The 25,252-nt window shown below is 41.8% G+C and overlaps 1 protein-coding gene across 1 annotated transcript in view; it reads right to left on the bottom strand.

Moving 5' to 3' along the window:
• Positions 1 to 25,252, bottom strand: part of NME9 (NME/NM23 family member 9) — a 703,404-nt gene that overhangs the window by 174,048 nt on the left and 504,104 nt on the right. Inside the window, exon 19 of the mRNA XM_086955486.1 lies at positions 9,687 to 9,791. Within this exon, the coding sequence (XP_086811612.1) occupies positions 9,687 to 9,791 (105 nt within the window). The remainder of the gene's footprint in view (positions 1 to 9,686; positions 9,792 to 25,252) is intronic.

Genomic DNA, 25,252 nt, shown 5'->3' with positions numbered 1-25,252 from the left:
AGCTCCCGGGGACCGGTTTCTGGCATTACAGCCGTCTTCGGCCCGGTTTGCTTGAATCCTGATGGTAGACTGGGTAAGAGTGGTCTGCTTAATTCAGACACTCTGTTCATCACCACCCCCATTTCTGAATCGTTCTCTCAAATATAAGGCGTCAATCAGGATAATTATAAATGGATCGAGGGCCATCATATCAATTCTGTTTCCCTTACACTTGACAACTGCATCAAGCATGTCCAAGTTGAATTGCACTTCACAACAAGAAAAAGGTCCCTCTTGTGTCACATGTATTTATTATTACCATCAATCTTTTCTCATATACACCATACTCCTCAATACTCTTCCACACTCCCTATCCTTTTATTTAAAAATACAATTTTTGTTCTCCAATAAAATCTCATAAAAACAATATCAACAATTCATTATATAAAAATATCATCAAAAAGGGGATTTTGTGAACCAACATTAAATATGCATAAATCACTGATACTACATCAATGTCCTTGCTCACAGTTACACTGCATTATTTAGGTAGAGCATCACAATTTTCTTACTCAAAACAGGTATATTACTACCAAGGCAATCAGTCTAGGGGCTCCATTATGATGTCGGGCGGATCGCCACCGCCATGGTGGCGGTGGCGATCCGCACGACAGAAATGCCCGCCCGCCACCCTTTCCCCCCCCGCCACATTACAATGGCGAGGGGGACCGCTGCGAAGCCAAACACCGCCCGGCACTTTTCCGCCCCGGTCGCCTTGCGGCCGGGGTGGAAAACGAGTAACATGCAGGCGGTGTCTGGCAGACACCGCCCGCAATATTACAATGGGCTTCTGTCAATGCCTTTCCGTGGCGGCAATGCCGCCACGGAAAGGCATGCGGTGTTCACTCTGGGGGCCCCCTGTGGGCCCCCAGAGTGAAGGCCAAAGGGGGGTGGCACACGGGGGGGTACCTGTGGTACCCCCCTGCCTTTGCATACTCGAAGAGGTAGGCACCGCGCGGTGCCTGCCGCTTCGAATATGCAAATGCGTGATTCTGTTTTTAACATTGTGGCGGGCGGAGCAGTGAGCACCGCCCGCCACAATGTTAAATTGAGGAATGCGCCCGCCACTGTGGCGGGCGCATCCTAATGGCAATGTCGGGACCCCCGCCCTTTAGGCAGGCGGTCCCGAGTTCCGCTAGGGTGGCGGGCAAAGCCCGCCCGCCATCCTAATGTGCCCCTAGGTCTTTCCCCTGGGGACTTACATACACACAATTATGAATTAAAAAAACTTTTTTATGAAAACAATTAATCAAGTTAACAAGATGTCAATGTGGTGTTTCAGCGGATCACAGTTGGTCAACTCCACCTTCTTCAGGACAAAACTTTAAAAACAATGATGTTCTCTATAAAAGTAAAAACAAATAAAACATATTGCAACCGGTTCACTGATAGAATATTGATGCCCAAAATATCCCCATACACAAATATCTAGTCATCGAGTCATAAATATTGATGTCTAAAATATCTACGTCTTATATATTTTTAATGGTAAGTATAAAAATATCGAAAAAAATACATCGATCAGGGATGTGGAATTCCTATAGCCCGATGCCCAGGACAAATTGTTTGGGGTCAAGGGCAACACGTTTTAATGTGTATTTTGTCCTTGGGACAAGTAGGCCCAACCCCCTGCAGCACAAACCCTTTGGCTGCCAGTTTTCAGCACCACAATAAGGGTCAGGGAAGGGCACTGCCTGAAGTTAAGTTAATATTTGTGTGCATATGTTAATGCTGTTCAAATTAGTATTAATGGGTCATTAATTTAAAGCCTTTATTATTAGGGTTAGCGCTCTAAGTAAATGTAAATTCTGACTTTACTACTGACAGTGGTTCCAGAATAAAAATGTGCACACACAGTTTCAAAGTTTAGCAATATGAGGCTATGCATAATGCTCCCAGAATGCTCTCTGAGTAGATGCACATATTTGCAGAAGCTTGTAAGCAAGATTATTTTTTTTTTGCATTCAATATAAAATGTTCCTAAAAAAATGAAAGTAGGGAAAACATTTTTTTGCTAAACTACTGTAAAATTTCAGGTACCATTTCTTTGCAGCATCATTTAGTAAAATGTGTTGATGCATGCTAATATTTCCTAAAAATATTCGTATTGGAAAATCAATGTCAGCTTTTTAGTTTTGGTAATGCGTGCATGGTTTTTGTAAAACCTTATTGGTGTGAAAGCTGCCGGACCCTCACCATTATAACAAATATTGGAAAAATAAAAATTGGTCTCAAAAAAGCACACACTGCCACATTAGTTATTGGCACTGAACAAAACTACTTTGTGTGCCGATATGCTCTTTGTAAAATGTGTAAGAGCAGAATGCTGTCACTCACAGTGAAGCCAGCCGATACAGAGAGAGAGAGAGAGAATTTTAATAAACCCAAAAGGTCATGGTTAACACCAGATCAAATTAGGGGCCCAATCATTACAGAAAGTCTCAAAAGTGTATTCATGGTATATGTCTTTGAATTAAGTACAGCTATATGGCTTTCGTTGAATTCACAAGAATATACAGAAGGGCAAGAAATTGTACTCCTAGAAAATATTTGTGAACTGCATTTTAGCATTAGCAAATATGCATGTGTGCATGCGAAAAACCTGAGTGTTTGCAAGTTCATTTTCCCTCCAACCACTTTTTCTCAACTCTGGAAGAAGGTTTACATCTGCCATTATAAGGAGTAAATTTCCAACATTTCTCAGTATGGGAAAAGATTACAGAAGAGTTGTCGAAAACCCTTAAAAATGCAAGTTAGTAGGTTTGCACAGAAGGGTATTCCAACCCTGGAACTATTGCTTATTACTATCTTCAGTCCCAATATGTAGATCTGCCTAAACGTGGCAATATAAAGGGATTGGTAATATTCAAACACTACTATGGTATGAGCCCTGGCATAGTCAGAGAGGCTATGTAAGAGCTCTTATATAATGAGGTTGCTGCCATAATTTGTCGCCGCACTACATGGCACCAAAGGGACAAGTGGATTTTGTTACAGGACAAGTAGATTTATGAGCAACCTGCCCCATGGACAAGCAGATATTTTTATAAATTCCACACCCCTGATTGATGTATAAAATATAGATTATATATATATATATATATATATATATATATATATATATATATATATATATATATATATATATATATATACCAAACCAAGATTCCGGTACATTACTGGTCCCGCTCACGAGTAGGTCAGAGTAGGGCTCACGGTCACCCACTATTTTCACCACAATCCTCCATTCAATCGAACAGACGTCTCCGACACTGGAAAGTTGCTGTGCACGTAATATTTTAATCAGCAGGAAAACAACGCGTTGTTTTCCTGCTGATTAAAATATTACGTGCACAGCAACTTTCCAGTGTCGGAGACGTTTGTTCGATTGAATGGAGGATTGTGGTGAATATATATATATATATATATATATATATATATATATATATATATATATATATATATATATATATTAAATATTACAATTAACTTAAAAAAATTAATTGGATTTAATACATTATAACAAATATAAAAACAAACGGAAACACATATATAAAATGTAATATATATATTTACTTTAAACAATTAACAAACTATACATTTTAATTTATTTTTACATTTTATAAATATATACAAATTTACAAATAAATACATCTATATATACTTACACCTATAGCATAAAATCTAATAAAAATAACATTATATGATAAATGAAAACATTAAAGTATTTAAAAGACTTTAAATTCACATTTTGCACTCCATTGAGTGCAACAGTTGGGAAAGTGTTGGGTAGTAAGGAGGTAAAAATGACTATTCCAACCAGGGCCGGACTGGCTACTGGGCGTTTTGGCATGCTGCTGAGCTGGGGGCTGATTTTGTTGATGGGGACCTGCGTGTGCTGAACGAAATTAGTTTTGCTTTGTTTATTTTGAAGCACACGTAGATCTCCATCAACGAAATTAGACCCACCGCAGCTACATCAGCCCTCAGCTCAGCAGCATGCCAAATCGCCCGGTAGCCAGTCCGGCCCTAATTCCCACTCCAGTGAGTGCAACAGTAGGGAAAGTGTTGCATATCGGAGGGGTAAACATTACTATTCCCACTCCAGTGAGTGCAACAGTAGGGAAAGTGTTGGATACCCGAGGGGTTATAATTACTGCTCCCACTGCAGTGAGTGCAACACTAGGGAAAGTATTGGATAGCCGAGGGGTAAACATTACTATTCCCACTCCAGTGAGTGCAACAGTAGGGAAAGTGTTGGATAGCCGAGGGGTAAACATTACTATTCCCACTCCAGTGAGTGCAACAGTAGGGAAAGTGTTGGTTAGGGGAGGGGTCAAAATTATTATTCCCACGCCAGTGAGTGCAACAGTAGGGAAAGTGTTGGTTAGGGGAGGGGTCAAAATTATTATTCCCACGCCAGTGAGTGCAACAGTAGGGAAAGTGTTGGATAGCGGAGGGGTAAAAATTACTATTCCCACTCCAGTGAGTGCAACACTAGGTAAAGTGTTGGATGGCCGAGGGGTAAACATTACTATTCCGACTCCAGTGAGTGCAACAGTAGGGAAAGTGTTTGATAGCGGAGGGTAGAAATTACTATTCCCACTCCAGTGAGTACAACAGTAGGCAAAGCGGAGATGTAAAACTTACTTTCCCCACTAAAGTGAGTGCAACAGTGAGGAAAGTGTTGGATAGCAGAAGGGTAAAAATTAATATTCCCATTGGAGTCAGTTCAAAATTAAAAACAAACAAAATATCAACAACACAAAAGATTTAAAAAAAGAAAACATATATAAAAATATAAACAATGTACAAAAGATAGAATCATATTATAATGTTAAATAATAGCGGAGGGGTAAAAATTACTATTCCCAATCCAGTGAGTGCAACACTAGGGAAAGTGATGGATGGCCGAGGGGTAAACATTACTATTCCCACTCGAGTGAGTGCAACAGTAGGGAAAGTGTTGGATAGCTGAGTGGTAGAAATTACTATTCCCACTCCAGTGAGTGCAACTGTAGGGAAAGTGTTGGTTAGGGGAGGAGTCAAAATTATTATTCCCACGCCAGTGAGTGCAACAGTAGGGAAAGTGTTGGATAGCGGATGGGTAAAAATTACTATTCCCACTCCAGTGAGTGCAACACTAGGGAAAGTGTTGGATGGCCGAGGGTTAAACATTACTATTCCCACTCCAGTGAGTGCAACAGTAGGGAAAGTGTTAGATAGCGGAGGGGTAGAAATTACTATTCCCACTCCAGTGAGTGCAACAGTAGGCAAAGTGTTGGATAGTGGATAGTTAAAACTTACTTTTCCCACTAGAGTGAGTGCAACAGTGAGGAAAGTGTTGGATAGCGAAGCGGTAAAAATTACTTCTCCCACTCCTGTGAGTGCAACAGTAGGGAAAGTGTTGGATAGCAGAGGGGTAAAAATGTATATTCCCATTGGAGTCAGTTCAAAATTAAAAACAAACAAAATATCAACAACACAACAGTTTTAAAAAACAAAAAAAGAAAACATATATAAAAATATAAACAATGTACAAAAGATAGAATCATAATATAATGTTAAATAAAATCTAACAAATATCTAGAAAGAATTTTTTATTTTTTTTAAATAATTTACAAACAAATAACTTTTTTTGATAGAAATTATTTAAGTACAAAAACATTAATTATTACATAAATGTAATATTTTTTATTTTCTAACCACACTTCACTTATATTTGGGAGAAGACGGAAGTACGTTGAGGGGATTTTTATATAGAGTGATAGATTTTGATCTAAGAGGTAAATAAAATGGCTACACACATCTAAATTAAAAAGAAAACATACCTCGATAATTAGCATAATTATCAATTAAAGGAATATTAATTAAAAACAAATTAAAAAAGATAAGAATTAATTTACTCCCAAAACATTACTCCTATAAAACCAAAACCCAGACACAAAATATAAATAAACAATTACCATTAGTATTTCTGAATGTGTTAATTAATATTAATGATCAACTAATTATTAATTAATCACACATAAATTACTCTCCACCCTCTACCCCAATAAACACCACTACCCACACCTATAAATAATTACACAATTTCCATAACTAATTTTACATACATAAATTAATATTAATTAACAACAATGTATTAATTAATGTAAAAGAATTTACTTCCCACCTTTACCACTATAAACCCCACAACTCGCATCTAAAATTAATTACACAATAGCCATATTTTCATTGTAATTAATTAATTAGCAATAACAAATAATTATTCATTAATTATAAATCAATTACTTCCCACCCTATTCCCCTATAAACACCACCACCTGCTCCTGAAGTAAAACACAACATAATTAATGACCAATTAATTAATTAATACTAATTAACAAGCAATTAATAAATATGTAATAAATTAATTCCCACAATTAACACTATGAACTATAAATTAAATAAATATTAATAAATAAAAAATATTATTACATTTATGATAATTAAATTGCTTCCCAACCTATTCCTCTATAAACCCACAACCCACTCCTAAAACAATGACAAAATTAACATAATTACCAATTAATTAATTCATAATAATGAACCAATTATTAATTAATTAATAATCAGTTAATTCCCACAATTAACAGTTTGCAAAACATATAGCTATTTTCCATTATTCACCACTTTTTACATATCACTCCTGCATTTAGCCCATTTTCATATGCTCATTTACACTCCCATCAGAATATATGGGTCCATTAAAGTATCCATTAAGTGAATATGTATTTAATCACCGCTCCATATCTTATCCAAGCCTTTGATTTTTAGGAGCCACGTGTCTCCCTAGAGTGTTTTCTTAAGTGGCCCCACAGGATAGTACACCATTCTTAGATCAAAATCTATCACTGTACATGAAAATCCCCTCAACGTACTTCTGATGTCTTCTCTCAAATATAATATTTACAACAAGGGGTGGTGAGGGACAGAGTCTCTGAATTAAGCAGAAAGCTCTCACCCAGTCAAGAGATCAGGGCTAGATCCAACACCGTTTTATAGCTCACTGCACCATCCCAGTTTCAGAACCTGGCTGTATGCAAATTAGTCTGTTCCTGTCCCAGTGCATGATGGGAACAGGGCAAACCAAACTACAAAAGCCAATTCTTACACTGGGAAGGAAACAAGCTCCCGGGGACCGGTTTCTGGCATTACAGCCGTCTTCGGCCCGGTTTGCTTGAATCCTGATGGTGCAATGAGCAAGGGTCTCACATCTGAGAATACCCTTCCACGCTTAGGGTGGACAAAAATATTTACAACAAGGGGTGGTGAGGGACAGAGTCTCTGAATTAAGCAGAAAGCTCTCACCCAGTCAAGAGATCAGGGCTAGATCCAACACCGTTTTTTAGCTCACTGCACCATCCCAGTTTCAGAACCTGGCTGTATGCAAATTAGTCTGTTCCTGTCCCAGTGCATGATGGGAACAGGGCAAACCAAACTACAAAAGCCAATTCTTACACTGGGAAGGAAACAAGCTCCCGGGGACCGGTTTCTGGCATTACAGCCGTCTTCGGCCCGGTTTGCTTGAATCCTGATGGTAGACTGGGTAAGAGTGGTCTGCTTAATTCAGACACTCTGTTCATCACCACCCCCATTTCTGAATCGTTCTCTCAAATATAAGGCGTCAATCAGGATAATTATAAATGGATCGAGGGCCATCCATTTATAATTATTCTGATCTATGCCTAATATTTTATGGGATACTTTAATCTACCTATATATTCTGATGGAAGTGAAGATGAGTATAAGAAAATGGATTGAATGCAGGAGTGATATGTAAAAAGTGGTCAATAATGGAAAATAGTTAAATGTTTTGCAAACAATGTGCTTGAAGTTAAGCCTGTTTTTTGTAAACATAACTGACCTTAATTTAGTTCTCATGGTTGCAATATGTTTTGTTTTTACTTTTATAGAGAACATCGTTGTTTTTAAAGTTTTGTCCTGAAGAAGGTGGAGTTGATCAACTGTGATCCACCGAAACGCTGCATTATAAAACCCCTTTTTGATGATATTTTTATGTAATGAATTGTTGATATTGTTTTTATGAGATTTAATTGGAGAACATGAATTGTTTTTTAAAAAAATAAAAGGATAGACATTTTTGCAATCAACAGGCCTCATCAAATGATTGAGAGTGTGGAAGAGTATTGAGGAGTATGGTGTATATGGGAAAAGATTGATGGTAATAATACATACATGTGACACAAGAGGGACATTTTTCTTGTTGTGAGGTGTTCTAACCCTGTTCCTTTTTTCTGAAGGGTTGTTCTCTCATTTGTTTTCAAGTTGAATTGCAGCAAGTGAATAGAAGTGTTCACCCCATCCTTTAACAGCCGAGTGATATTCTCAAGAACATTCTCTGCGACTCCCCCTTCATAAGAGGTACCCACTTAGCTGGATTCTGAATGGCGATTAATTAGCCAATATATCAGACTAAGGTGGGGGAACCGAATGTCAATGTCAAAGTCACCTTTTTCATTATTGTCGGGGAAAGGCTCAGAGAATCCCATCATACCATGTCAGAATTCAACCCAAAGTTGACCTTCATCTGCAATCTTCATCTGCAATGTTTGTGGGATTGTAACTTTCTTGACACTTATCAGAGTAGACCTCAGCCACTTTTTTCTTACCAGTTCTAAAAATGAGGTCCGTGGCTGCAGTTGGATGAAAAAGAAGAAGTCTACACCAGTTGTGCAGGTCCTGACACCACACAATCTCAATTTGTGACTTAAATGGAGCTGGACTTTGAGGTCCAAACCAACCCAGCACCCACAGAAGGAGACCAGGAGTTTAAGTTACCAGTGTGATCACGACACAACGCTTTAGGAATGCCAAAGTAGCAGCAACGTAATTTGCTTTGGCAGGTGAATCTGCATACTTAGGTCGCAATTGGACTAGGAACCTCCTCCCTGTCATAAATAAATTAGATCAAACAAGTTTTAAAGGAAATCTTAGAAGTTGGTTGAATATGTCCCCACTTCAATAGGCATTCTCATCCAGAAGCATGCCTGGAGGAGTGATACAATGAAGGAATGCAACATATGGGGAAAGTGATTCTAGGAGCACACAACCCTCTGGCGGATTATTTGTCTCAACTGCTATGCGCTGTTGATACTGATTTCAGTAGGTTTTCTAAATAAAAATTTTGATCGAAGTGGGCAATAACTGTCTAGAAGGATAGAAATATCTAAAACTACCTACATCTATTAACGACTAAGATGATAATGATTAGATGTAGAGTGATTAAACGTGGATAAAACTGGGAAAAGAACCTTTAGCTTTGAGACCTCAGCATAGAATGCAAGCCCCATGGTACTTTCTGCAAACAGCAAAACACACAAGATGATGGACGAAATGTTGCACATTGGCAAGACATTCCCCCCCAGTCACAGATCTGGGTTTAATCTATCGTTATGTTGCTCACCACGCCAACCCAGTTCAGACATGGGCATATGCAAATCAGTATTGACCCTGTGCAAACACCCACGTAAAAATGATTTCAGTGAAAGCGATTATTTTGAGAGTGGAGAATGGAAATCCACTAGAAAAACACACAAGATTACCTAACATAGTGCCTGCTTGAAAAATAAACAAAGTATTACCCTTCTCCTCCAGAGGAGTGATACTGTCAAGTGTCTCTGCTTCCTGTTTCTCAGCATCCTCTGGATCACCTTCTTGGTCCTTTGGCTCGTTCTCCGATAAATAATCTGCAAAGAGGTATAGAAAATGATTAATGACTGTGCACAAAGAGAAGCTGGTAAAGGATTAATGATTATGCACAGAGGCAAATTGGCAAAGGAATAATGACTACACACGAACAGAAGCAAGCAAAGTATTAATGTGCTGTGTGTGTGAAGTACAAGATAAGAGTTTCTGGCACACCTTTGGGGGTTTGAAGGTTGGATTATTCACCAGATATGTAACTTTAACACACTTGGAGCACCCCATGCTTTGTGCGTGGAGTTTGGTTTGTTATTTTCTTACTTTTTCTCCTTGGCTGCTGCTTTGAGGTGGGGAAATTCACTCCTATGCGGAGAGGAGGGAACATTGAAAGCTGGCCTGAAGCTCAAAATTTTCTCTTTTATGAAAGAACTGTGCACTTTTTTTAGGTCCTTTGAGAAATCTTTGTGCTTGATCTGAGTATAGATTCCCCTATGCCCAAATCCACTCTGAAGAGCTTAATAAAGTGCTCTCTGTTTTAATTAAGTCTAACTAGAGACATCACCCTATGCCAGCCAAATCCACATAATCAATTGGCTCAGGAGAGTAATTTGGTTAATAAACCTGTCTTATTTAATTTGGAATCTGCCCCATGGGATCAGAAGGCTGATCCTTTTATTGAGATTGGATCTTCCCCCCTTACGTGTTATTACTGGCATCTGTTATAAAATCACAAAAAAGGAGAGAAGATGTGAGTTGTGGCATTTACATATCCAAGATCTCAACCATTCTCTTTTTGTACCATGCTACAGAATGTGTGTCGCCATTTATTAAGGCTTCTATTAAATACAACATACATTGAGCTTGGTGGCTTGTAAATTTGTAATATTTCCCTTGACTGAAATGATCTGTATTAGGATTTGTCAATTCTTCAGATCCTTTTTTTTTAAATATAGGGGCCGATTCCGATCTGGGCCGGAAGAGCGCCGAACGCGATCTGGCTGGAAAAACTACAAGCCGTCCGCTTGTTTTCCGCACAACTCTAACAGTTGTACGAGCAAGCAAGTACGATGCAAGTTACGTGAAATTCCCTGACCAAGTCGTTTCCAGGTCCGAACTGCTCCGTACGTCTCGGTCGTAAGCTTACAGTGCTGTGCAATGGATGTGATTTACTACTGAACCAGTACGATGCACGCGTCGGAAAGCCGGTTCGAGCTGAAGTTTCTGGCTCACAAAACCTCCGGAACGTTGCCTTTGGGGGTTCGCGTCGGACCCCCTGTCACCCGTAGCCTTACGACTCAGACACCAACACAGATGTGTACGATGCGGATGGCTCTGACACATACCCACTGTAGGGGGCGCCTTTGTGCGAGCCGTACCCATTCAGTTAATGGGAGCCCATGTACGCACCGTATGACCGGCTCCCCTTGGCTCCGGCTCCTCTATGGGATTCCGACCGAACCGAGTTTCTGCAGCATGCAGCTTTATGGTACTCGCACGGTCGGACTAGGTCGGAAAACACTCCTGATCTGGCTCGGTGGGAGAGCTTTCCGAACCGGATCGGAATCGGCCCCTTATTATGGCCCAGGTGTACTATTGGTGGACTACTGTTGTACATTGTACGTTGTACTAACAGGGATTAAAATCTTGTTATGTTGTTGGTCATTATTTTCTAATTTAGGTTGTATTATGCACAGATTTATCTTTCAAAAGGCTCATTAATGTGTGACCCAATTGCTTGGATTGATTGAGTGTAAAAAGTGCCGGGGCTCGCAATAACTGTATATTCTATTGTGCGTAGTGTATGATGCCTGCATTTACACAATTCTAATATGCAATATCTGCACATCTTATGTTGTACTGTACACGCTGGCACTTTACTAAGGCTAGAAATTGAATGCATTTATTACGTTTTTATATGCAGTATTTCTATCTTTTATGCCTTACTTTGTACACTGTCACCTTTTAGAGGTTGGGAACAAGTGATCTGTTGAGCTGGTTGGCCAAATGATATAAAGTGTTACTTTGGGCTTTGTGCTGTGATACACAATATTTACATATTCTATATTGCGTTATGCACAATGTAATTTTTAAAAGGTTGCATTTATACGATTATATTATGCAATATTTATATTTTTTCTGGGGGTGGTGTATATTGTGACCTTATAAAGGTCATCATATGCTTCGAAGTGATTTATGTAATAAGTTAAAGAACTTATACTTTTATTGCTAATTTTATTATGTATTATGTATTATGCACTATTGTTTTTATTGTTGTTTCATGTAATGTGGAACTTTGTTGCAGTTCTGTACCATAACAAACTAAACTTAAAACTTGATTAATAATTGTGCACATACAATTTATATAAATGTGTTGTGGTAAATGCAGTGCATGATAACATTCACTTTAGTTGAAAGTATTTAGTTTTCACCATTGTTGGTGCAGCCAGTGCTTTGTATCTCTAGACTCATGTTTCAGGATAGGTGTCCTTCTTTAGTAGAGAGTAACTCTTTACATTTGGGAGTGCTGGCAATGCTGCTCATAGTCCTCGCAGGTTTCTGTACCACTCCTTTAACTCTGGTGCTTCCCAATGAGCTAGTCAGCCCAATATCTCAGCAAGCAGCCAATCACAAAAGGTGGAGAGAGCACACTGCCTGGCATACCAGCACATAGTTCGCCCAGATGCTTTGTGGTAAATGCAGTGCATTATAACACTTACCAACAAACGTATCTCCACAAAAATTCCCAAAATCAGATATCTCTATTTTGAATACGAACAAATCTGAAAGTCCTATTCTAAAAGCTTATAATGTATTCAGTAAAAAAATGTGCTGATTTCTTGCCTCCTCAAATGGCATATGATTGTGAAATAGGTTTGGATAAGAATGCCATGCTCCTACCTATTAAATATACTGACTGGCTGTTGAGAAAGATAAACTGGGGAAAATATATTGATAAGAATTTAGCTAATAAGCTTAACAGAAATTTCATACCGTTGATAAGTGCACCCCTGCTCTTCGTTCCCAAATGATTGGTGTTTTGAGACAATGTGTGGATTATCAAGAATTTAATGCCATCACTGTTAATAATCAGTATCCTTTGCCATTGATTTCAGTACTATTAGAGTAAGTCCACACTTCCAAGGATTTTACCAAGGTAGAGGCGCTTACAATTTAGTCCAAATAAAAGCTGCGGATGAATGGAAAACTGCCCTTATTCTGAAGTATGGTTCCTTTGAAAGTTTGGACATGCCTTTTGGACTATACAATGCAATAGACTCTTCACAGCACTTGGTGAATGATGCGTTTAGATACATTTTGGACACATTTGTATTTATTTTAATGACATTTAATTTTTTTGCCAGGTTTGAGCTCCCTCTTTTAATGCTAATTTGGAGAAGTGCTTATTTGAAATTCAGTCTGTTATCCCTGGGGTTCATCCTATCTGACTAAGGAATTAGCATGGATCCAAAAAAGCTGTCAGCAGTGGTAGAATGGCTTGTACTCCCCAAAATAAAAGATATACAGAAATGTTTAGATTTACCAACTTTTACTGACACTTCATTGACTCCTCCTTCATTTTCATGGTACCCATTATTCACTTGACTAGGAAGGGCATTTCTTCTCAATTAGGTTCAGCAAAGTAAAGGTACCTTTTATTGTGGAAACCAGTATGTCTTCATTTCGCTTGGGGCTAAAAAGTCTCAGAAAGATCCTTTGACTGAAACTATGCATCCAGTAGCTTTCTTATCGCAAATTTCAAAAGCCAGCAGTACTGCACCGTATATGATAAAGAACTAATAGCAATTAAAAAAGACTGTGTTCACTGGGATCTTCATCTGGAGGAAGCCTTGCAAGTAGTGACTGTATGGGCTGATCATTAAAATCAATATTTATACAATTTATGAAATGTAAGAACTGTCTGGAGGGCAGGTGGATGCTCTTCTCCTAGAGCTTTCAGTATCTCATCACTTATAGACCAGGGAAAAGAAACAGAAAAAATTACACCAACACTCTGAACTTGAAAGCTTCAAAATGAATGTCCTCATATGAGGAAATAGAAAATTTTAGGTATCCAGTGTGACCCCCACTCGCACCCTATCCATGCACCCATGCCCCATGTATGTCATGTAATTCCCTTCCCGTGCCCGCCATGATAATGCCTCTGCATTTCCGTCAAATGTTAGCATGTCAGTTAGTGAGCCCTCCATGTATAAAGTACCGATTCCGCATTAGAACCTACGTTTCCAATGCATTTACATGGTGCACTTTTAAATATTGCAAAGCTCACGTTTTCCACGTTTTTCTGGCTCAGTCGAGCCAGGCCCTTAATTGAGGCTCCTTGCCTCTTCTGTCTCTGAAAGCTGCAGTTTAGGTATGCATCCCTGACCTCTACCTTACATCCTGCCCAGCGAAGCGGTGCCCGGCTCGGCCTGGCCTGCCTGCCAAGACGGTATTTTGCCTACAGTTATCTGCTCAGCCTCCGCAAAAACACATTCCAGTCTAGTGAAATAGGTAAACATATTCCAGCCTGCAGAGCAAAGGGCCCGGCCTTCCTGTCTCCTTACAAGTAATTTACTGCACCCGTTGCCATAGTAGGCCCATGGCCCCGCGCATTGCACAAAGACACGTATGCACCCACTAGCATTCAGTGATGTACGGCCTCTGCCCGAGAGACCTTTTACTTCAGACAATACATCCTCCAAACACAAGATACCAGATATGCTATAGGTGCAGGTCGTTCTGACATCCCAGACACCAGACTCCTCTACTAGTGCTAAAGTCAAGCCCCCAGCTCTCCCCAGTTGCACGTCAATACCACGTCATGCTCAGTTGCGCACGCATCCATGGTAAAGGTTTCTGCTGGCCCTGCAGAATTTCTCTTTGCATCCACCCACCTATGACACTTCTGTGACGTTTCCAGCACACACCTCCGTGTACGCCTCCTTACACGCCTTCTTTTACGCCCATGTGTTCTTATCACTCTCTTTTTCACTTGTTACGCCTACTGTATTCAATGCAACTGTTCAGTTTTACTATATATAATGTGTGATGTTAATAAAACGTTGAATATCCCTTCCTGAACCTTAGTGGTGATGGAACCCGATGTCCAGTGACTCGAGCCACTTAATTAAAGCCCGTATGACTCAGATACCACGGACTCTGCCTCTCATTTATTGAGCTATCCTTATTGTCATTTAATGTATAGAAAAATAGTCCCGGTAATTTTATTTACCACATAATCTGGCGCCCGAACAGGGACCCCTCCCCTTCCCCACGCGCCGGCGATGTAACGCAGGCCCCTGACCCCTTCTACAGCCGTGACGGACCCCTTTCTGTGCACACTCGCGGGTTTTCCTGCTAACTCCCTCAGGCCCACGGAGGAGACGGAGACTGCGGTCCGGCATCCAGACGAGGCGGTGAGGAATGCGGAGAGTCCCGACCAGAGCCCAAGCCGAGAGAGCAAGGTCCGAGGTATCCGGAGGCCCACCTGTTCCGAAGCGCATGCGTAGTAGCAGCCAGACGCCGTAGCAGTCCAGTCCAGTGTCGAGATTCCGAGGCCTTCAGTTTTGCTTCCCGGTGAGTACCGTTGTTGGGAACGCATCTAGACGGGTTCATTAATTTGTGCCCGGTCAAGACGGGTCTGGGTACACAGACCCGGTCCAGACGTGTTCACTTAGGTGGATACGGTATGACGTGTCTCTTTATGGGACCGGTATGTCTGTACTGTTTTAGCAGTGCATCCAGTAATTCAGTATTCTAGTATTGTCTCTCGAGATTTTCAGAATTATGTTTTTCTATGTGCCAGATAGTATCTGTCCGAAATGTTTTTAAATATGTTTAATGTTGTGGTATGAATGATTGTGTGCAATTCATTACTGTGTTTATTGTGTTCACGTTCAAGTAAGTTCAAATATGCCGCTGTTTTCGAAATTACGTCAGATAGGAACCAGGAAAGGGATACTCGAAGAAGCAGTTCCCGTCCCGCCTAGGGACACTCCCGGACATTTTATGTACCATAAACATGGCTTAGATGCCATACTGTACTTAGACTTATGGGTTGACTATACCAAAGATCTGGAAGAGAAATACAGATGGCCTGTCTCAGGGACATGGGATGCTGATTGCATCATGAGAGTAGAAGAAGCACTTTGGAAAAAGAAAGCTAGACAATCCCAGAAAGATGCCATAGAATTGTGGCGTAAAGAAGCGCATAGAAGAACAGAGAAAGAAATTAGGAAAGCAGGAAGAAGTAGAGAATCCTCAGAAAAAACCCAAGAAAAAGAACTACTAGAAGAAGGTGAACGAGTTAAAGCAGAACAATTAGACAGACAAAGAAATGCCCTTATGAAAGGCATGTACCCCCTTCTCGCCGAGGGCCTACCTAAGGCTACCCCGGAAGTACCCCGTAATTTACCGCCACCATTGGTCCCAACTAAACTTCGTCATAAACAGACTGCAGCGGACATTTTCCTTTCTTCTTACTTAGATGACATTGTCCCAGAGTATGCAAATACAAATCCTCCTCCAAATATTCATCCTCACAACCCTGTCAATGACACGATTCCCCCCACTGTTTCTCCTGCCACTGGTCCTGGCAATCCTTTTAATCCACCTGTAACCCAGGACCAATCTACATCTCCCAGACCTACTTTACCAGCACCCTTATTACCAGTGCCAGTGCATCCTGCAAGCCCCGGCGGCTCACATCTAGGAGCCGCGGGAGGGGGTTTCTCCACCCCTCCTCAAGTAAAACGAATATCATTACGAGACTTAGCACTGGAACAAACGCCAAAGGCAACATACGCAAATCTTAGAAAGAACCTTACTGATTGTATATACGATCCAGTACCGGGTGAGGACTCATTGGTCTTACACTCACTACGATTAAGGCGTGTTGCAGATTATTTGATCACTTTACCAGGCATGAGAGAGAAATTAGACAAGATATATCACTTCATTAGAACGGGGGAGGGACCAGAAAGTATACAGGAGGCCATGGCACACAGAAAGGTGGAAACTCAACGCATGGTTTTACAGTTCTTGATAAATTGTTTGATCAGGGAACAAGATCAACCGCACAGAGAAATAACTAAACGTATGTTAGATTGGAGTGATAACATAGCGGTCGGAAAACATGATAAACAAAGTAGTGTGGAGTCAATGTACAGGAAAATCCGTAAGGAAATTCTTGACATACGTGAGAAAGAACGGGCCTTGGCACAGGCCGACGAGAACAAAACCGAGAAAGAGGATGAAGCCTCAGAAGACGATGATAAAGCAACTGAAAACGCAAATAGAATAGCGCACGTAGGTAGGGCGAGACCCTTTGACAAACCCATACGCCCAGAATGTAAGAAAAGTTTTCTTTCTCCCATACCAGAACAATGTTCTCTTGAACATCTATTCCAAGCCACTGATAAAGTACTGAAACAACGAATAGGTTATAGTGAACTTAGTACCATGCATGAACAGGAACTAGCCCGGTCAGCAGTACAATGGGCTGGCAATACTAGCGTATATAAAGATGACATAGTAGCGCAAACATTTTTGAATCTTTCCCCAGACGAACAGCGACTAGCTGGTATGTACATGATTCAACATCTCATTACATCGTACGAAAGTCAGCATTCTGATCCAGGTCCCCTATATAATATATTGGAAGAGTTACTCCTAGGTAGATGGAGAGGCCTAGGTACCGATTTAATTAATGTCATTCTAGAACAGCGACACAAATACAGGACTTTCCTGACTCCACATTTCGTTCCTGTTCCACCCCCAGTAAGGAAAACATTTTACATAGACAGACAGAATCCCTTACGAGAAGTTCATCCCGTCCGGACAACAGGTGGTGAGCTTGAACGAGTATTCGTATACACACCCTTGACGAAAATGGAATTATTGGAAATGAAAAAATTAGTGCCCTGTCATGATAAAGATCCAGCAGGGTTCCACCGAGAATTAAAAGACATGCTCCGCATGGGGGAGTATACGTATCCCGATATCATTAAAATGTTAAAGGTACTGTTGCCAGCCGGCATTTACGAAAAACTTAAAGAAAAAGAATGGGAAGTGGGAGAGAAAAAGATTGATTGGGCAGAATTAGAACACGAAGAAAATACACGAGTCCCTGGTACTGGTCTTGGGGAAAAAGCTAAAGCATTACCAGAATTATTAGTACAGGTCCTGCCGAGGTTATTGACAACTAAAAAGGAAGACTGGGATGCTATCTCAGCCTGCAAACAGAAACAAGACGAAGACACTAGCGATTTTTATTCCAGATTCGAAAAATGTTTCATTATTAATAGCGGCCTGAAAACAAGTAGTGAATCGTATCCACATCTGTTTGTGACCAAATTAGTAGAGAATTCCTTAACACAAGTTAAAAATAGAGTACTAACTAAAGGTTGAGAGTACCTGGCAAGCTAATACCCCTTCCCAAATGTTACAAATGTTACAGTACCACCAGAACCGAATTAGAGAAGAACACGAACACGAACAGAGACGTATAAAAGACACGAAAATGAAAGTACTAGTTGCTCAGTCTGTCCCAGCTGATGGTCAGAAGAGGGGTATGGCACCGACCAGTCAATCTGCAGCTCCTGTTAAAGGGACGTGCAATTACTGTAAACAGCCAGGTCACTATATAAATGAATGTGCCATCCTGAAACACAATATAGCTACAGGCAAGACGAAAGAAAGACCGCGTCCTCCTAGACAGGAACATGTTCCGCAGAACACGCAACCTCCTCAGAACGCGCAACAGACAGTAGCCGTACCCCAGCCTATAGCTGCCACACAACACGTTACACAGCAAATGTACCAGTATGCACAGTCAGATTACCCCGATTATCAACAGTATTCATGAAACAGCCTAGAGAGGGAGGTTGGCTTGCCCCTTATCGAGGTTCCTGTAGATCAAGAGGGTCCCTATGTACATAGTCAGGTATTAGGGAAAGACAGAAAAATTTTGATTGACACAGGGGCGAGCAGAACTACCATCAGTCATGACGAGGTTCCAGGGGCACCCCTCTCAGGCTCAAGTAATGTTTCCCTGGGATTTTCAGGAAAGCCTATTGTTAACGAAGTGTCAAAGCCAGTTTCCCTAGAAGTTGGTCCATTGTCCCGTACTACTGACTTGTTACTTACGAAATCATGTCCAGAAAACTTGCTTGGTATAAAAACATTGAAAGAACTAGGGGCAGTGATTTGTTGTTCTCCGGAAGGAGTGAGATTGTTTTTACGTGATTTTAAAGGACATTATGTGTTAAGAGATTTTGATCCAAGATTGCAGAATGTACCACAGCATTTATGGGCGCAAGGTCCAACTGATGTAGGTTGTATGCACATTACACCTTATCGTGTTACTCTTAAGCAAGGAGTTGTACTGCCCCGAATCCGACAATACAAGTTACCACCTGAAGCTGTAGTGGCCTTACTGAAAATTATTGACGAGCTCATTGCTCAAGGAGTGGTTGTAGAAACTGACTCCAATGTATGTAATTCTCCAATCATCCCATTTCTTAAACGAACTGATCCGAATGCACCACCGGTCTACAGACTGGTGATCGACCTTCGAGAATTAAACAAATGCATAATACCCCAATACCCAGTGGTCCCAGACATTTCTTCCCTATTGACTGCCATTGATTCCGAAGCTGCGTTCTTTACTGTAATTGATCTCAAGAACGCCTTCTTTAGTGTCCCCATTCATCCGGAAAGCCAGTATCTCTTCGGATTCTGTTTAAATGGCCGAAGCTTCAAATTTGCAAGAGCTCCTCAAGGGTTCACAGAAAGCCCTAGTATTTACAGCCAAGCACTGAAACGACAACTAGACAGTATTCACATGCCTACTGACACTGCCCTGCTCCAGTATGTTGATGATCTCTTGATCACAGCACGAACAGAACGTGATTGCGAACGTGCATCACTGACAGTCTTGTATTTTCTGGCCGAAAAAGGGCATAAAGTGTCCCCTTCGAAGCTACAATTCTGTGCCCAGCAAGTGGTTTACCTTGGACACTTGCTGTCCAAGAGGGGTAGACAGTTGACACCTGATCGTATCCAGTTGATTGCACATCTTCCACAACCCAAGACACAAAAGGAAGTACGGGCCTTCATTGGCCTCACTTCTTACTGTAGACAATGGATTCCCCAGTACGCATATCTAGCAAAGCCACTCATACAGTTGACAACACAGGAGGCAGCGACTTCGACTGTCCTCCCTTGGACTCAGGAACATACACTCGCTTTTGATGAACTGAAGAAAGCCCTATGTCAAGCACCTGTTTTAGCGACACCATGTTACAGCAAACCTTTTACACTTTTTGTCACTGAACGCGATGGCACAGCATTATCTGTCCTCACACAAGATCAAGCAGGAAAACACAAGCCTTGTGCTTATTTTTCTAGTACATTGGATCCAGTAGCCCAGGCTCTGCCTGCGTGCCTAAAATCAGTTGCAGCAACAGCTCTAGCTATCAGACAAAGCGACTCCATAGTGTTAGGACATCCCCTGACAGTACAGGTTCCACACTCCGTGGAAGTTCTCTTAAACAGGACACAGACTCAGCACTTGACCATAGCACGACTGACAGGATATGAACTGACACTGTTTCAGCCACACATAGAGATCAGAGGTTGCAACATATTAAACCCTGCTACTCTGTGACCATCGAATACAGCAGACCCTACACCACATGACTGTGTGGAAGTCATTAACACAATGACGAAACCAAGACAAGACTTGACAGACATTGCATTACCCGACCCAGACCTGACACTTTATGTGGATGGTTCATGCATGAGAACAAGTACAGGAGAGTGAGTGGCCGCATATGCAGTGACCACTGAAACTGAAGTCATAGAAACACATTGTATTGACACACTGTCTGCTCAAGCAGCAGAGCTCATCGCTCTGACCCAAGCCTGCATACGAGCCAAGAACCTGAAAGTAAACATATACACAGATTCACAGTATGCATTCGGAGTCGTTCACGACTTCTGTGTCCTCTGGCAAGAGAGAGGTTTTTTGACTTCTCATGGAGCCAAGATACAGCATGGTCCCCTCATTCAAGCTCTGTTAGACGCAATACACTTGCCTACAGCCATAGCCATCATGAAGTGCAAAGCACATACTAAAGTCACTGACATTATTTCCCAGGGTAACGACCTGGCAGATCGAACAGCCAAGCTTACAGCTCAGACTCATACAGACATTCCTGCTAACACGACAAAGACCGAAGTACCATCACTGACGCATTGCATGACCGTCAGGGATTCCACACAAGATGTACTCGACATACAGACACATGCTACTCCAGACGAAATCAAGAAATGGACTGAACAAGGAGGGGTCCAGACAGATCAGGGATGGATGACGAGGGGAAAAGCCACATGGTTTCTCCCCGACTCTATGGTTCAAGTTATCATTAATACAGCACATAGTCCAGCACATTTAGGAGAAAAAGCCATGCTAGACAGTATCCAGAACCTTTGGTACAACAAACATTTACGTGCAGCAGCAAAACAGAAAGTACGTACCTGTATGATCTGTTGTCAGTTCAATCCAGGCAAAGGCATTCCCGTGGAACAAGGTGGATTTCATCCTCCTGACCACCCTTTTGAAGTCCTCCAGATGGATTATATCCAGATGGACCGATGTCGAGGATTCAAGTATGTCCTCGTAGTTGTATGTGCCCTATCCAGATGGACAGAAGCTTACCCAGTCCCAGATTACACTGCCGTGACCACTGCCAAACAGTTGGTCCGTGAATTCTTCCCGCGATACGGCTTGCCCCGTGTCGTGTACTCAGATAATGGACAGCCATTCTCGTCCGAACTGATGAAACCGGTATCACTCCTGTTAGGATACCAGTGGAAATTTCACTGTGTACGACACCCCGAAGCAGCTGGTCTCGTTGAGAGACATAATCAGACTCTGAAAACACGGTTAGCGAAGGTCTGTGCAGAAAAAGGTGTAGATTGGATGGTAGCCCTACCGGTTGCCATCTTTTACATGCGTATGGTAGCTCATTCCAGAACCGGACTATCCCCGTACAAAGTGGTCTTCGGTCGACCACCAAATATGTGGGGTACACCTATGCCTAGGAGAATAACTGACGTTGATAGTAATATGCTGACAGATTACCTGGCTTCCTTGATGTCTGCACTACTCTCTTGTCGTTCACAGGTCGCAGCTGCTTTCCCGGACAACACCCAAGTGAAACCGCATGAAATCGTTCCGGGTGATCTAGTGTGTATACGGGACTTCGACCGCTCAAGCCCTCTGGAGCCCAGGTGGCGGGAGCCGAAGCTGGTGTTGATGACCACGAGGACCGCAGTGAAAGTAGAGGGAAGAAAAGGGTGGCTACATTCCAGCCACGTTAAAAGATTTCATGGACTGTGTCCAAAGACATTTCCCAAGGACTGCCCTGATTCTGATACTGACACTAAACTCCCTCTGTTAGAGAAAACTCTGCAGCAGGAGTACAAAGCTAAGTTACGGTCTAGTAAGTCAGACAGCGTTTAATTGTTTAAGTCCCCCTCGGGTGAAGCGGTTAGACAGGTTTCTGACATGTATGAGATAGACCCAAATAGTGAGAGAGATAGACAGAAAGTCAAGAAAATGAAATACTGTAAATATCTACGTAGTAGATGTATCGTTACATTGCTTTTTTATGTTTTTTCTGAGTATTACGATTATATGTATAAGCTGGACGTTACATGTTTTCTTTCCTCCTCTTGGTTCACGTGTACATTCTTCTTTCAGGGACACCATAGAGCACACATTCAGTGACCTGCCCCCACACGAACTATCCTATCGACTAGCACTGCGCAACAACACTTTTATCCGTATGTTACACCATTCTCATCAGACCAGCAATGTCACGAATTGCTGGGTATGTGGCCGACTCCCACCTTACCAGAAAATGAAGGGAGCTCTGCCCCTCTTTCCCTATCCGTTTACACATAATGGTTCGTGCGGAGCATAGTTTACTTTAATGTCCTCGCTAGACAGTAAGTCCAAAGTTTCCCAGGGCAATTGGATATGGGGAGACCTGAATACAGTCATGAATAAAGCCTGTTTCCCAGACAAAGACGGCCTTCCCCAAAGGACAGGGACCGATCTAGAAAATGAAGTGTATGGATTAGGTAATTTTACCCTTAGCCTCATGATTCTGAACGTTCAGTCCGAGACTAATTCGGACTTGCCGTTTATAACAGTTTTACCAGTGAAAGGTGAATTATGCATCAGGAAAAATGGTTCAGTACACCTAGGACACAGTGAATGTAATACTGTGGTCGAATACAGCGATAAAGGAAAGTCTACTTTCAAAGCTTCCCGCCATTCTTATTTTATTTGTGGTCAGACAGCTTATGTACGTCTGCCATTAGATTGGGATGGAACGTGTTATATTGCGTTCCTATTACCACCTGTTTTTCTAGCCCCATCCAATTATCATCGAGATACCCATCTTGTGCATGTAAGACATAAGAGAGACCTTCCTCCTGTTATCGATTATTCTGAGTCAGCATGGGACCAGTATAAAGATTACATTAAAGGATATTTCTGGTTCATAGGTCCCGTCCAAAACAGTAAAATAATACGCAGGTTAACCAGAACCCTTGAAGCAGTAGTGAACGAAACTACTTTCGCTTTAGGTAACCTGACCGAAGAGCAGTCTGCTATGAGACTTGTTGTTCTTCAAAATCGCCTTGTTCTTGACGTCATCCTGGCCGATAGGGGCGTGGCTTGTAGAGTGATCGGATCCAGTTGTTGTGTGTTTATTCCAAATAACGCACCGTCGGTGTATGCTGCAATAACTAGACTCCATAAGATAGCCCGTGAATTGCATCAGGACCCATGGTCGTGGTCCGGCTGGCTCTGGAGTGTAATAGCAGGATGGGGCTGGACCGTATTGTCATTCTTAGGACTAGTATTGCTTATAGTATTCAGTTGCTGTCTCTGTCTACAATGTGGGCCAGCGATTTGCGGCTTGTGCGCCACGTCTTGTATTCCCCGTCCACGTTCACGTTCCCGTGCCCGAATGAAAAAAGATGAGCAAATGATGTTATACGAGCAAATAGATGGTCTCATGAAAATAGATATATCCTAAAGGGCGCAGTAGGGGCCAAGGAGGGAATGAGGAAATAGAAATTTTTAGGTATCCAGTGTGACCCCCACTCGCACCCTATCCATGCACCCGTGCCCCATGTATGTCATGTAATTCCCTTCCCGTGCCCGCCATGATAATGCCTCTGCATTTCCGTCAAATGTTAGCATGTCAGTCAGTGAGCCCTCCATGTATAAAGTACTGATTCGGCATTAGGGCCTACGTTTCCAATGCATTTACATGGTGCACTTTTAAATATTGCAAAGCTCACGTTTTCCACATTTTTCTGGCTCAGTCGAGCCAGGCCCTTAATTGAGGCTCCTTGCCTCTTCTGTCTCTGAAAGCTGCAGTTTAGGTATGCATCCCTGACCTCTACCTTACATCCTGCCCAGCGAAGCGGTGCCCGGCTCGGCCTGGCCTGCCTGCCAAGACGGTATTTTGCCTACAGTTATCTGCTCAGCCTCCGCAAAAACACATTCCAGTCTAGTGAAATAGGTAAACATATTCCAGCCTGCAGAGCAAAGGGCCCGGCCTTCCTGTCTCCTTACAAGTAATTTACTGCACCCGTTGCCATAGTAGGCCCATGGCCCCGCGCATTGCACAAAGACACGCATGCACCCACTAGCATTCAGTGATGTACGGCCTCTGCCCGAGAGACCTTTTACTTCAGACAATACATCCTCCAAACACAAGATACCAGATATGCTATAGGTGCAGGTCGTTCTGACATCCCAGACACCAGACTCCTCTACTAGTGCTAAAGTCAAGCCCCCAGCTCTCCCCAGTTGCACGTCAATACCACGTCATGCTCAGTTGCGCACGCATCCATGGTAAAGGTTTCTGCTGGCCCTGCAGAATTTCTCTTTGCATCCACCCACCTATGACACTTCTGTGACGTTTCCAGCACACACCTCCGTGTACGCCTCCTTACACGCCTTCTTTTACGCCCATGTGTTCTTATCACTCTCTTTTTCACTTGTTACGCCTACTGTATTCAATGCAACTGTTCAGTTTTACTATATATAATGTGTGATGTTAATAAAACGTTGAATATCCCTTCCTGAACCTTAGTGGTGATGGAACCCGATGTCCAGTGACTCGAGCCACTTAATTAAAGCCCGTATGACTCAGATACCACGGACTCTGCCTCTCATTTATTGAGCTATCCTTATTGTCATTTAATGTATAGAAAATAGTCCCGGTAATTTTATTTACCACACATATCGCAGCTGTACAGAATGCTAAGGTATATGACTTTAAGAGTTTCTAAAGGCTGGATTTAGGAGGAATCTCATCAGTAAACCATAATGGAAAAATTGTCATAAAACAAACAGTTTGACTCTTCCACAGGGTTGCAGGGTAAAATACTGTTCTGGTTCCATGATGCTCCC

This window comes from Lissotriton vulgaris, chromosome 2_1 (genome assembly GCF_964263255.1).
Source record: "Lissotriton vulgaris chromosome 2_1, aLisVul1.2, whole genome shotgun sequence".
Classification (NCBI taxonomy): domain Eukaryota; kingdom Metazoa; phylum Chordata; class Amphibia; order Caudata; family Salamandridae; genus Lissotriton; species Lissotriton vulgaris.
The sequence above is the reverse complement of the archived record's forward strand: the minus strand, read 5'-3'. Positions and strand labels throughout refer to the sequence as shown.